At 42.9% G+C, this 15,135-nt stretch overlaps 1 protein-coding gene across 1 annotated transcript in view; it reads left to right on the forward strand.

Annotated features, from left to right (window-relative positions):
• Positions 1-7,046: 7,046 nt before the first annotated feature.
• Positions 7,047-15,135, forward strand: part of LOC132820285 (coagulation factor IX-like) — a 34,466-nt gene continuing 26,377 nt past the window's right edge. Inside the window, exons 1-3 of the mRNA XM_060832311.1 lie at positions 7,047-7,055; positions 11,978-12,172; positions 14,109-14,133. Coding sequence (XP_060688294.1) covers positions 7,047-7,055; positions 11,978-12,172; positions 14,109-14,133 — 229 coding nt within the window. The remainder of the gene's footprint in view (positions 7,056-11,977; positions 12,173-14,108; positions 14,134-15,135) is intronic.

A 15,135-nucleotide genomic window follows, 5' to 3' on the forward strand; every position in this document is an offset into this window, starting at 1 on the left:
TGGGGTCCATACTGATGTGTTTATTGATGGAGTTCTGATTTGAATGCCAGACCTCTAGGAATTCCCGTCCGTGTCCCTGTTTCACCTGTCCATGGATGGATGTGCTGTCTCAGTCAAAGTGGTGTCCTTCCTCATCTGTATGTGAGGATACTAGTGAGAGTGGGTCATGTCTTTTGGTGGCTGGTTTTCTGCCTGCCTGTCCGATGTAGTGTCTATTACAGACCTTGCATGGTATTTTGTAAATGACATTTGTTTTGCTAGTTGTTTGTATAGGGTCTTTTAGTTTCATCAGCCACTGTTTAAGTGTGCTGGCAGGGTTTGTGGGCTACCATGGTGCCAAGGGGTCGGGCTTGTCTGTCATCTCCGAGATGTCTTTGATACAGGGGAGAGTGGCTCGAGTTTCTGGGCACATTGTGTCCTTTTGTTTGGGTTCATTGTTTAGGAAATGGCTGACTATGTTTATTGGATACCCTTCTTGAATATGCTGTATAGGTTTTTATTTTCACTGGAGGCTCACGGATGATGTTACCGAGTATAGTGACGAAACGTCTGAAAACAAATCTTCCAGCTCAGCGAGCAAACTTACAACCTGAACGACAACCTGAGCTACATATCTTCTCCAACATTGCACTGGAGATGCCGTTCCAATTAAGCAACATCCTTATAGGCGTAACCCTCTAAAGTTGATACTGGTTCAAGCGTAGATTAAGCACATGCTCAAGATGATGTAACCAAAGTGAGTTACAGTGACTGGAGCTCACCCGTGGGTGCTGAAGCCAGATGGTACCCGATGATTATGTGTTTGGAAGACTGTGTTGAGAAGGTGGGACAAGCAACTTAGATTTCTAAGCTACACTTGCTCAAAGGATACTGGCAGGTACCTAGGTCAGAAAGAGCAAAGGCAATTTTGGCTTTCACAATGCCAAATACACTGTATTAGTTTCAAGTCATGCCATTTGGCATGAAAAAAGCGCCAGCTACATTTCAGAAATTAACCAATAAGGCCATTTCCAGATTACCCAAGTGTGTTGTATGTATCTATCACCTGGTGATTTTTAGTCACCCATGGAAGGAACATTTACAACATTTGCCAGACTTGTTTGATCAACTTCGGAAGGGGGTCTTGATGATAAAGCTGGCTAAAAGTGAATTTGCCAAAGTCCAAGTCACCTTCCTGGGCTATGTTACTGGACACAGACAAATGGCTCCACAGGATGCAACAACAAAGGTAATTGGGGAGGTTCCCACACCATCAACAAAAAGAGCAGTACTATGGTTCCTGGGATTGAGTGGATTTTATTGAAAACTCATATCAAATTTTAGTGTGGCTGCTCCACTCACTGAATTGCTAAAGAAAGGCAAGAAGTTTCAGTGGACAGTCACCTGTCAGAAGGCATTTGACAGCCTGAAAGCTGTGTTAACCACTGTTTCTGTATTGGCCACACCTAATGACACAAAGTCATTCAAGATGGCTATCAATGCAAGTGATGTGGGTATCAATGCTGTGCTCTTGCAAGAAGATGATGAGAAGATAGAAAGATCAATATTTCTCCAAGAAGTTGAACATTCATCAGGAGAAATATTCGACGTTTGAGAAGGAGACTTTGAGCTTGGTGTTGGCGTTACAGTATTTCAGTGTTTATGCTACCAGTTACATATCTGAGACAATCATATACACTGATTATAATCCATTGAAGTTTGTGGAGAAATTTAAGGACAAAAATGTTTCGATGCAGATTGTTAACAACCATTAAATTTGAAAATTATGCATTAGGCAGGATAAGAAAATGCGATTGCTGATGCATTGTGAAGACAGAGATGAGAAACAGATACGGATGGTGGGGGACATAAACAGACTGAAACAGAGTGTAGAATCGAGAGGGTGGTGCTGGAAAAGCACAGCAGGTCAGGCAGCATCCGAGGAGCAGGAAAATCGACGTTTCAGGCAAAACCCTTCATCAGGAATGAGGCCTGTGGACCGGGGCTGAGGGATAAATGGGAGGGGGTTGGGGTTGGGGGGGTGAGGTAGCTGGGAAAGCGATAGGTGGATGAAATTGCGGAAGGAGGTGATAGGTCGGGGGGGGGAAAATTGATGGAGGCTTGGGACTGGGATAATGTGGGGGGAGGGGAAATGAAGAAGCTGTTGAAATCCACATTGATCCCATGTGGTTGCAGGATCCCAAGGCAGAGTATGAGGCATTCCTCCTCCAGGAGTGAGGTGGTAGGGGGTTTGGCGTTGGAGGAGGCCCAGCATCTGCGTGTCCTTGATGGAGTGGGAGGGGGTGTTGAAGTGTTCAGCCACGGGGTGGTGGAGTTGGTGGGTGTGGGTGTCCCAGAGATGTTCTCTGAAACGATCTGTAAGCAGGGGACCTGTCTCCCCGATGTAGAGGAGACCACACTGGGTGCAATGGATGCAGTAGATGACATTGAGAAAGGTATAGGTAAGTTTTTGACAGATGTGGAAGGATCCCTTGGGGCCTTGGACGGAGGTGAGAGGAGTGGTGTGGGTGCAGGTTTTGCATTTCCTGTGGTGGTAGGGAAAGGTGTCAGGAGTGGGGTGTGGGCTGGTGGAGAGTGTGGACCTGACGAGGGAGTCACGGAGGGAATGGTCTCTTTGGAATGCTGATAGGAGTGGAGAGGGAAATATATCCCCGGTGGTGGGGTCCATTTGGAGGTGGCGGAAATGGCAGAGGATGATGTGTTGTATGTGGAAGTTGGTGGGGTGGAAGGTGAGGACCAGAGGGGTTCTTTTCCTTGTTGCGTTGGGAGGGGTGGGGTTCAAGGGCATTGGTGCATGAAGTGGAGGAGATGCACTGGAGGGCATCATCAACCATGTGGGAAGGGAAGTTGTGATCTTGGAAGAAGGAGGCCCTCTGGGACTTTCTGGACTTGGTCATCCTGGGAACAGATGCAGTGGAGGCGGAGGAATTGGGAATACGGGATGGCGTTTTTTACAGGAGGTAGGGTTGGAGGAGGTGTAGTCTAGATAGCTGTGGGAGTCAGTGGGTTTGTAGTAGATGTCCATAGTTGGTTGCCAGAGACAGTGATGGATCTCCCAACCACAGCCTCCAACCTCATTGAGGGAAGATTTCTTCAATCAGAGGGTAGTGCAATTCTCTTCCATAGGAGGCTGCGGAGACCACATCACAGAATATATTCAAGAAAGATACTGAAGTTTTAGATTTTAAAGGCATCAAGAGGTAGTTGGAGATAATGGGACCACACTATTAAGATAGATCAGCCACAATGATCTTGAATGGGCGAGCAGGCATGAGGGGCTGAATGGCTGACCATGCTCCTCTTTTGTATGTTTCTGGGTTTAATGCCCACTGAAAGGATGAAACAATTTTACAATGTCTGCTGGAACGCACTAGTATATCTGCAGGCTGTGGGCAGGTTCAGCTGATTTCCCTGCCTTAGATACACAGCCTGGTTATCAAGGGCTGATAGGCCTCTATTGTGCTGCACTGTTCAATGTTCTTAAACCATGGACTCACCTTCAGCAGATGGAAGCTGATTGGTTTCTGTTGACTGATTTTACTTCAATTAAATGACCCATTGGTATCTCATGCATTTGTTTGTCATCTTCTATCATCAAGGTAGATCCCCAGAGATCCCCAAATCTGCTTGTGTATTTCAGCCAAGTCGTTTCTCTGTTTCTCAGTCCGAAATGATTGTCCTGAATTGTTCTGAGAATGTACCTCTGAGTCTTCGATTCTCCAACCAGGGATTATAGGATCATAAGGAATGGGAACAGGAATAAGGCATTCGGTCCTTTGACCCTGCGGCACCATTCAATATTCAATATGCTGATCCAACATTCCTCGCATCCACTTTCCTGCCCTTTTCCCATAACATTGGATTCCCTGACTGATTAAGAATCTATCGATCTATCTCAGCCTTAAACATTCACAAAGCCTCTGCCCCACAGTTCTCTGTGGTAAGGAGTTCCAAAGACTCATAACTCTCTGAGAGAAGAAATTCCTCCTCATCTCAGCCTTAAATTGGTGCCCCTTTACTCTGAGACTGTGCCCTCTCATCCCAGACTCTCCATGATGGGAAACATCCTCTCAGCATTGACCCTGTCAACCCACATAGAGATCACCTCTCATGCTTCCAAACCCAATGTGAAGGTGCTGGTCACTTCCCTGATGAAGGAGCAGCGCTTTGATAGCTTGTGATTTCAAATAAACCTGTTGGACCATAACCTGGTGTCATGTGACTTCTGGCTTCTTCTAAACTCCAGCGAATAGGGTCCCAACCTGATTTGTCTTCACTCAAAAGACAACCTTTCCATACCAGGCATCATCTGAGTGAACTGCCTTCAATGAAGTCATATCTTTCCTTAAATAAAGGGACCAAAACTGCTCTCAGTGCTCCAACCTTGTACAGTTGCAGTGTGACTTCCCTCCTCTTAGACTCCAATTCCCTGGAAATAAGGCCCAATATTCCAGGAACCTTCCTGATTACTTGCTGCGTTTTGTGCACAAGTCATCTCAAGTCCCTTTGTGTTGCAGCTTCCTGTAGATTTTCTCCATTTAAATAATATTCTGTTCTTTTGTTCTCCTTTCTAACATGAACAAATTATACTTTCCTGTATTATACTCCATTTGTCAATTTTTTTGCTGATGTATTTTATCTATCAGGATCTCTCTGTAAGCTGTTTATACAACCTCTTATAAATTGCCTTTCCACCTATTTATTGCTCTTATCTATTCCACTCACTGCATTCTACACTGAAATGTTGTGGAGGCAGGTTCAATCAAGGGATTTGAGAGTGTGTTGAATGGTTATTTGGATAGTAATGGTGTGCACAGATATGGGGTGAAGGTATGAGACTGGCACTGGGGGATAGAATTGGTGCAGACATGATGGTATGAATGGTCTTTTCCTACACTGCTGTACTTCCATAAATCTGTGATTCTGAAAAATATTCCAGCAGATATTGTTCAGCATGACTTGCCTCTCCTAAACACATACTTTCCTTGTCCAATCCCATGATTGCTTTCCAAGTGTTCTGTTATTATTTCCTTTCTAGTGGACTCCAGCATGAACAGTGACATTAGCCTCGCTGCTTCTCTGTTTATCATTTCCTCGGTTTTTAAATAGTACGGTTACATTTCCTCCCCTTCAGTCCGGAGAATTTTGGAAGGTGACCATCAATATTTCCAGGACGGCTTCCTTCAGCATTCTTGGATATCTGTCAGCCTTTAACCCTACTCATTTCCCCAGGACTGTTTTCTAATTCATCCTGATTTCCTTCAATTCCACCCTCTCACTTCATACCCTCACATTTTTGGGGAGTTATTGTACCCACTTTTGTGAAGGCAGAAGCAAAGTACATATTCAATCATTCCTTTGTTCCCAATTATAATGACCCCAGTTTCTGACCGTAAAGGACCACCATTTGCATTTATCAATCATTTTCAAGTATTTACAAGAACTTTTGTAATCAGTTTCTATGTTTCCCCCAAATTTTCTCTTGTTGTCTATATCCTCCTCTTGATCAAGCTATCCACCCTGTTTTGTTCAATTCTAGAATCTTTCTAATCCTCAGGAATAAATTCCAAGAAATAAATATCAGCGAATACCAGAAAAAGGGGTTATCAGATGGTGCAGCACAGAAGGCGACCACTCAGCTCATTCTCTTTGAAATGACAAATCAATCAGCCCCTCTCCCCATTCTTTCCCCATCCCCTCGTCCTTTCCCCATTCCCCTGGTAAAGTCATAGAGATGTACAGCATGCAAATAGACCCTTGGGTCCAACCTGTCCATGCCGACCAGATATCCCAACCCAATCTAGTCCCATCTGGCCCATATCCCTCCAGACCCTTCCTGTTCATATACCCATCCAAATGCCTCTTAAATGTTGCAATTGTACCAGCCTCCACCACATCCGCTGGCTGCTCATTCCATACACGTACCACCCTCTGCGTGAAAAAGTTGCCCCTTGGGTCTCTTTTATATCTTTCCCCTCTCACCCTAAACCTATGCCCTCAAGTTCTGGACTCCCCGACCCCAAGGAAAAGACTTTGTCTATTTACCCTGTCCATGCCCCTCATAATTTTGTATACCTCTATAAGGTCACCCCTCAGCTTTCGACGCTCCAGGGAAAACAGCCCCAGCCTGTTCAACCTTTCCCTATAGCTCAAATCCTCCAACCCTGGCAACATCCTTGTAAATCTTTACTGATTCCTTTCAAGTTTCACAACATCTTTCTGATAGGAACGAAACCAGAGTTGCATGCAATATTCCAACAGTGGCCTGTGTGGAGTTTGCACATTCTCCCCGTGTCTGTGTGGGTTTCCTCTGGGTGCTCTGGTTTCCTCCCATCGTCCAATGTTGTGCAGGTTAGGGTAAATTGGCCATGCTGAATTGCCCATAGTGTTAGGTGCATTAGTCAGAGGGAAATGGGTCTGGGTGGGTTACTCTTTGAAGGGTTGGTGTGGACTTGTTGGGCTGAAGGGCCTGTTTCCACACTGTAGGGAATCTAATCATAACTGTTTTCGAAATTTTGGAGTTAATCTAAGAGCAAGTGGTTAAAATATTTTATTTATAGCAAGGGAGTGATGTGTAGATGAGGCAGAAGAATTTGAGTTTTGGTTAATAAATATTCAAATAAAACTGGCAAGTTTACTTTGATTTAACAAATATCCGATTAGCTTTGTAAACAAATAGTTCTGTCTGTTATAATTTCATAGATAATTCTAATTCTACATAAAGACAAACAATGGTTGAAGGGTGACAAAGCAAGCCAATAATTTGCCAAATCTTGAGGCTGAGGTTGCTCCCTGAGATAGCATGTTGAATTTTCTAAGTTTGAGCACAGCTGTTAGGAGATCTGGATTTGACCTCGGTCATTGAGTAGGTCATACTGTCAACAAAACACCGTGCAGTATATGAACTCTGTGGCTAATCATTGAACAACTGAGGGCTCCTTTCCTTCAATTAGTTCATCCATGAATTTCTATTTCCAAACAGACAATAATGGCAGAAATTGAATTGTTATTCATTGTTAGTCTCCTCGGGCTCTTCAAGTTCAGTCATGGCGAAGGTATGTATATTTTCAATTGACTTCTTTAGCGGAAATTAAAATTCAGTCAGAAACAACATAGACTTCAGGATTTTCCGGAAGGATTTTTGTTTTAAAACCTTTCACAATACTCGCTGACCTAGGGTACTACATGCTTTCTAATCCACCATTTTCTAAATTATTTTCTCCTTATGTCTTCCCCTCGACAGGGGACTATATTAGAACAGCGTGATTCTCCAGTGAAGGGTGGGATGCGACAGTTACAGATTAGAAACATAAAACAGCGAACTTAGGAGCAGGAGTAGGCCATTCAGCCCTTCAAACCTGTTCCACTATTCAATAGTCAGAGCTGATTATCCTGTTTTTGTTCTATAATTTTTGATTCCCCCTATCCTTAAGAACCAGGTCTAACTCCTTGAAAACATTCAATGTTTTGGCCTAAACCGCTTTCTGTAGTAGTGAATTCCACAGGCTCCTCACTCTCTGGGTAAAGGCATTTCTCCCCATCTCAGTCCTAACTGGCCCACCCCAAATTCTTAGATAGCGAGCGTTGGTTCTGGATTGTATAGAATAAACTTGTGATGGATTAGACCTCAGTGTGCCAGAGTCTTGGGAGGGTGGCATATTTGTAGATATTGGTTGTAACTGACAAAGCTGAAGTTAATCTGTTGCCACTGTTCGATACAACTTTATTTTTTGGCAGTGATCACATGGCTGGATAGGCCAGCAGTTATCACCAATCCCTTATGCCCTTGGGAAGGTGATGGTAAGCTGCCTTTTCAAAGTGCTGCAGTTAGTTTAGTGTAGGAAAAGCCACAATGTTCCTAGGGAGGGAATTCTAGGATTTTAACCCAGTGGCAGAGCAGGAACAGTGATATATTTCCAAGTCAGGATTGGAAGGGAACTTGCAGGGGGTGGTGTTCCCATGGATCTGCTGCCCTTGTCCTTCTCGATGGAAGTGGTCATTGATGACCAAAGCAAAATGGTTGTGAGCCGCTTCAGAGGGACATTACGGATTAACCATTCTGTTAACAAACTGGAGACACACGTAAACTGAGACCAGACAGATTTCCTTCTGGAAAGGGTATTGTGAGCTAATAAAGAATTTAACAACAGCATCGTGACCACTTCCACTGATGCAAATGTTCTAACTTTCACATTTAGTAAATTTGGATTTTATAATCTTTGGATTGTTTGTCCTTTGGCCTTAGATTTCTCAGAAAGCTCATGTTGTAAATCTCATGAGGTTGTTGCCACCTTTATTTGCTCCACTGTAACTATCTTTTTAACTCACGGCCGAATGGAAATGCTGATTAAATTGAAGCCTCTTCCATGAAGCAGATGTTTGTCTCCCATCAGAGAGACAAACTGATCAACCTTGTTCTCACTTCCTGAAAATAACAGTTTCCCTCTGCCTTTCCGGGCCCACTACCTTCTCCGTTCACCTTTTGACGGATGGGAAAGATCTTGAGTACAAAGTATACATGTCTTATTTCTGGGGCAAGGTTCTCATAGTAAGGACCACAGGTAAATGTATTTTCTCCCACATACTGTTTCCTGTGCTGTCTTGGTTTATGTAAACTCAGAAGAAAACACACTTGCTTTGTGGGTTCGTGGCCACACTGGGGGAGATAGGAGCTAGGAACTGCTTCAAAGGCCACTATTTGATGCTGTACTATAATGTCAATGTGTTTTAATGAATTGATTTGTCAGAGGGATCTGTCCTTTAAAGATAAGTTGATTCCAGTCTTGTGTAGTTGTCACCATACAGTGCAGTAACTTTTTAATCAGCAAAATGATCGTAATGCATTACAAAATATAAGGAAATGTTCTCTCAGCCTCTGCTATTGTATTTTGTACCAGGATTTAAATCAATTGACTTTGTTGGCTGTTAAAGCAGTCTTTGAAAGTTGATATTAATATCTGGACCTGCTCCTTTCCATCCAGACAGCTTAAAAATACAGGGTAGACCATTTAGGACAGAGATGAGGAGAAACTTCTTCACCCAGAGAGTGGTGGCTGTGTGGCAGTGGAGGCCCAGTCTCTGGATTCATTTAAGAAAGAGTTGGATAGAGCTCTCAAAGATAGTGGAATCAAGGGTAATGGAGATAAGGCAGGAAGCGGATACTGATTAAGGATGATCAGCCATGATCATATTGAATGGCGGTGCAGGCTCGAAGGGCTGAATGGCCTACTCCTGCACCTATTGTCTATTGTCAGACAGACACTTTGCTCTGAAATGGAAATGGGAGACAATTCTACCCAGTCAGTTTCAAACAACATAGTGGGACATTTTTCATTATGACAGCTATAATCATAATGAATGTTTGGCTGGATTTCAAAAACTGTATGGACAATAATTCAGCAGGTTAATCCAAGAACAATTGATAATTTTAGCAACAGAGTGTACCTTTGATGTAGTTTCTTGTTTGTTTACAGACCCAATTGACACTTAACAGGTGACATTTAACTTTGCACTAGAATAGCATTTCCCTCAGTATCAACAGAAATACAGGAAATATACATCACGGTGGCACCATATCTGGAGATAGATAAAGAATTTACATTTCAATAGGAATTGAAGATTTCAGATATAAAAACAGACTGGAGAGATTGGGACATTTTTCACTGGAGTGTAGGAGTTGAGAGTTGAGGTTTATAAAATCATATGGGGCATAGATAAGATGAATGACAAGTGTCTTTTTCCCCAGGGTGAGGGAGGTCTAAACTAGGGGCATATTTTTCAGATGAGACAGGAAAGATTTAAAAGGACCGGAGGGGCAACGTTTTTACACAGAGGGTGGTTCGTGTGTGGAATGAACTGCCACTGAAAGTAATGGATGCAGGTACAGTTGCCACTTTTAAAAGACATTTGGATAAGTTCATGAATAGGAAAGGTTTGAAGGGATGTGGGCCGAGCGCAGGCAGGCAGGGCTGGTTTAGTTTGGGAATGAGGTTGGCATGGACCGGTTGGAATGAAGGGTCTATTTCCGTGCTGTATGACTCTATAACTCAATAATATGATGCACAAAACTTCAAAACCTGTTTGATAATTCACTAAGTTTAACAACATTGAATCATTCTGAGGCTGCGCTATGCTAAGGACGTGCGCTGAGGAGCTAATGAAGCTGCTCCAGTCCCGTGTTGGCTGAGTGTGGCATGGTGCAGATTTCCAAGGCATTGTTCAGGCAGCACTGTGAATCAGAGCACGGCTGTCACAAGGAAACCGGATTGGATTAGATTCCCTACAGTGTTGAAACAGGCCCTTCAGCCCAACAAGTCCATACCCACCCTTCGGAGAGTAACTCACTTTGACCCATTTCCCTATGTTTACCTCTGACTAATACACCTAACACTATGGGCAATTTTGCACAGCCAATTACCCTAACCTGCACATCTTTGGATTGTGGGAGGAGACCAGAGCACCCAGAGGAAACCCACGCAGACACGGGGAGAATGTGCAAACACCACACAGTCACCCAAGGCTGGAATCGAACCCGGGTCCCTGGCTCTGTGAGGCAGCAATGCTAACCACTAGGCCATCATGCTACTCTGGCGCTCAGTGCCTGGGCGCAGGCCCTGACTGAGGGCAAAGCCATATACAGGATCAAGGTAAAAGAAATAACTGGGCACGGGAAGGACAGACATTAGGAACATTGGGACCAACATGGAACATCCTGGGGAATGAGGAAATAATGAGAAAAGAAAGAAGGCATCTTTATTTATCACCTCACGAGCAGAATTCTCATTGGTATCATGCATGGAATCATGGGTCTACAAAGAGAGGCAAACGAAAAGATCATCTGTTTGATTTATACTGAGGGACATACGATAACCTGAACACTGACCCTTACTCTTTAAATAGTGTCATGGGATCTTTCAAAGGACAATCACAATTTAACACGTCATCCAAAAGAGGGCATCTCTGACAACACAGCTGTCCCTCAGCATTGGTCTAATTTATATCCAAACCTGGGGCTGAAATCCATGAGTTACAGAAACTGTTAGGAATATCACTAAACCAAAGCTAAATAAATAACAGCTATGTAAAAGTATAGCAGTAATAGAAGGGATGAATGGTTCAGAAATCCAGAAGAGACTGACAAACGTACATAGAGAGATACAGGAGATGAAAGGGACAAATGCAATTGAACCGTGTAACAGGACCCACAATCTCTGAAATGGTTTGGAAAAAAAATGGATTACTGTTCCCATTGCAGACTCCTCATCCAGAGTATTAGCACATCTGTCCTCTTCAGATGGATGGACTCCATATTTCCACCTTTCTAACTTACACTTTCTGGTGCCCTTCTCATCTCTAACACCCAGTGTCCTTTCTGGGAGTAACATCACCTTTACTAATGTGCCAATTATTCTCTGTTGTCTCTCCCCACTCTATGAACCAATATGGATCCTTTCACATTCAACCATCCTGTCTGTACTAGTTCCTGAGTGACCTACCCAGCCAGTCCCAATCCCACTCTCCAGCCCTATTTCCGTAGCCTTCCAACTTCATCACTTTCAAATATACATCCATCTCTCCTTCGGAACCTCCTGTGGAATCCCTCCTCCCCCATTCTCCCCAGGCAGCACATTCCAAATCCGAACAACTCTGAGTAAAGAATCACTCCCAATTCTCTCATTGCCAAGTTTGACATTGTGACCCCTAGTTACTGACATACTAACTAGTGGAAACAGAATACCCTCTTTCCCCTGTCAAAATTGTTCACAATTTTTGAAAACCTCAATAAGATCATTACTTAATCTTCTGTGTTCCAAGGAGAATAAGCTCAACTTCTCTAATCTTTCCTTGTATCGAAAATATCGAATTCCTTGCATCATTCTAAGAAATCTCCTTCGTACAGATTCCAGGATGTTAATATCCTTTCTGGGTAGGGTGCTGGGAAATGGACGCAATACCCCAAATGTGCTCTGATATTCAGTTTAACCTCCTAATGTCCTTTTCATTCCTTTCAGTTTTTCTCCAAAGCCAAAATGCCAACAATGTCTTACAGAGGCAGAAACGAGCCAACAGCGTTTTTGAAGAAATGAAACCAGATAACTTAGAAAGAGAGTGCATTGAGGAAAGATGCTCTTTTGAAGAAGCACGGGAAATATTTGAAAACAAAGAATCCACGGTAATGTTTACAGAACCATGAGTGAACAATAAGAAATGATACAAAGCAAAACCTGTGTGTTGAAATATTATTGTTAAAATTACTCCACTAATATTCATTCATGGTGATAGAATATATTGGAACAGAGTTTAAGATAAACGTTGAGAATTGATGCAGGAGTTTTTCTCAATATCTTCATTCCTGTTTCACTTCTTTGATGATCTCAAGCCAACTTCCAACTCTCAAATACATAATAAAAACTGAAAGAACTGCAGATGCTGTAAATCTGAAACAAAAACAGAAATTGCTGCAAAAACTCAGCAGGTCTGGCAGTATGTGTGGAGAGAAATCAGAGTTGACGTTTCGGGTCTGGTAACCCTTCCTCAGAATCAATAGTAGCTCAGAAAATGGTGATTTATATGCAGAAGAGAGGGTGTGGGAAGGGAGTAAGGAGTAAACGATAAGTGGGGATCGAGCCCACAGAGATCCCTCTTTCTCTCTTTGAGCTCTATCCCCACCTATTGTTTTGAGGAAGAGTCACCAACCAGAAACATTATCTCTGATTTCTCTCTACAGATGCTGCCAGACCAGCTGAGTTTTTCCTGCAATTTCTATCCTTGTCACAGACACATAATCCTCCTCTTCTTCCAACCCATGGTATCTACGCATCCCAATCCCCCCTCATTCCCTGTGCCCCTACACCTCCATCAGCTCCATTGCCCTTAATCTTCAAGCCCACCTTTCCCTTGCATCATCAGCCCTTCCAGGCACTTCTGAGACCATTCCCTAAATGCTACATCCTTATACTGAGTCGTAGTCATACAGTGATAGAGTCATATAGAACGGAATTAGACCCTTCCATTCAACCAGCCCATGCAGACCATATTCCCAAACTAAACTAGCCCCACCTACCTGCACTTGGCCCATATCCCTCCAAAACCTTCCTGTTCATGTACTTATCAAAGGTTTTTTAAATATTGTAACTGTAACACTTCCTCTGGCAGTACCTTCCACACACTCCCGTTGTAAAAACGTTGCCCCTTATGTCCTTTTTAAATCTTTTTCCTCTCCACCTTAAACATATGTCCCCTTGTTTTGAACTCCCTGCCATCAGGAAAAGGCTATTTACCTTATCAGGGCCCTGCATAATTTTATAAATCTCTATAAGGTCACACCTCAGCCTCCTTTGCTCCAGTGAAAGAAGCACCAGCCTATCCCAGTCTTTCCCAGCCTATCCCAGTCTATCCCAGCCTATCCCAGTCTTTCCCAGCCTATCCCAGTCTATCCCAGTCTATCCCAGTCTTTCCCAGCCTATCCCAGTCTATCCCAGTCTATCCCAGTCTCTTCCAGCCTATGCAGTGTATTTTTATATCTCAAACCTTCCAGTCTAGGCAATATCCTAAAAAATTCTTTTTCTGTGCTGTCCCAGTTTACTAATATCCTGTACAGCCTCACCATGATGTCCCAACTTCTCCATTCAAAGATCGGAGCAATGAAGGCAAGCGTGCTTAAACACCTTCTTAACTGTCCTGTCTACCTGCGAATGCCACTTTCAAAGAATTATGTTCTCAAATGTCTTGTCAAACCTAACTATTAATTATGTTTCCATCACATCGATTTGTTTTGGCTCATGGATTGGACACCCAGCATCAACCTATTATCCTATTTTCCAGAACGTATACACCACAGCATTTCAAGTGCTCGTCTAATTAATTCTCATAATACTGGAATGAATCTTGCTGACGACTTCTGCTCATTGCCTGGTCACTTCTTTGTGAAGTATTTAGGATACGTTAAATTTTCAGACTGTCCTGGGGAATGATGGAACAATTCACACGCAGCAGAATGTTTCTGGTTCATAAACTTAATGTTATCATTTCTGACAACTGCATATCAGCATCTGAGTTATTTAAACATGTGACATTTGTATCCATATAATTTTCAATTTCTTTTCCAGACTGAATTTTGGAATAATTACTTGGGTAAGATATTTTTAATAACCTTTGTAATGTTTAATATTTAACTTTATCTATGTAACTCTTTAAATGAACCAAACTGATTCCTGGGATGACAGGATGGACATATGGAAACTGAATCGGTTAGGCCTATATTCATTGGACTTCAGAGGAATGGGGGAAGGGGGGGTGGAATCTCATAGAAATCTATCAAATTCAAAGAGGACCAGCCAGAGTAAACACAGGAGGGCAATAACCAGGGAGTCCTGAACCAGATGTCACAGTAAGGGTACAGGGTGGGCCATTTAGGACTTAGATGAGGAGAGATGTCTTCACCCAGATGGCGGTGAGCCTGTGGAACTCTCTCAGGCCAGAACATTGACTGTTTCAAGAAGGAATTATATACAGTTCTTATGGCTAAAGGGATCAAAGGGTGAAAGCAGGACTGAGTTTGATGTTCAGCCATGTTCACAGTGAATAGTGGGCAGGCTCGAAGGGCCGAATGGACTGCTGACGCTCCTATTCTTTTTGTTTCTCTGTTAACTTTTAATTAACTAAAGAGATAAACATCCAGCAGAAAAAGGATCTAACTTCAACAATTGTCAATTTTTTCCTGTTCTGAGCAATGATATACATGAAATTATACATCAACACGGCATTCTGAAGCAAAACCAGGTGAACAAATAAGATTTAGGCCTGAATGTCTTCCTGAATTGGGAATGTTGCAAATCAAAAGCTTTCGTTTAAATGTTAGTAAATCTGTGAAGTAAATTATAAAGGAGAATGGTTGTACGGCAAGCTAAGATAGAGTTCAGGAAAAAACTGTGGCTGTTAAGAGCTGCACCTTTTTTGAGGTATTTTCAGGGTTGGAGGTGATTTCCTCACATTCTCGGAGCAGTAATTACTGTTTTAAGACTATAAGACCGTAAGACATAGGAGTGGAAGTAAGGCCATTCGGCCCATCGAGTCCACTCTGCCATTCAATCATGGCTGATGGGCATTTCAACTCCACTTACCCACATTCTTCCC

Source organism: Hemiscyllium ocellatum, chromosome 11 (genome assembly GCF_020745735.1).
Source record: "Hemiscyllium ocellatum isolate sHemOce1 chromosome 11, sHemOce1.pat.X.cur, whole genome shotgun sequence".
NCBI classification, from domain to species: Eukaryota; Metazoa; Chordata; class Chondrichthyes; order Orectolobiformes; family Hemiscylliidae; genus Hemiscyllium; species Hemiscyllium ocellatum.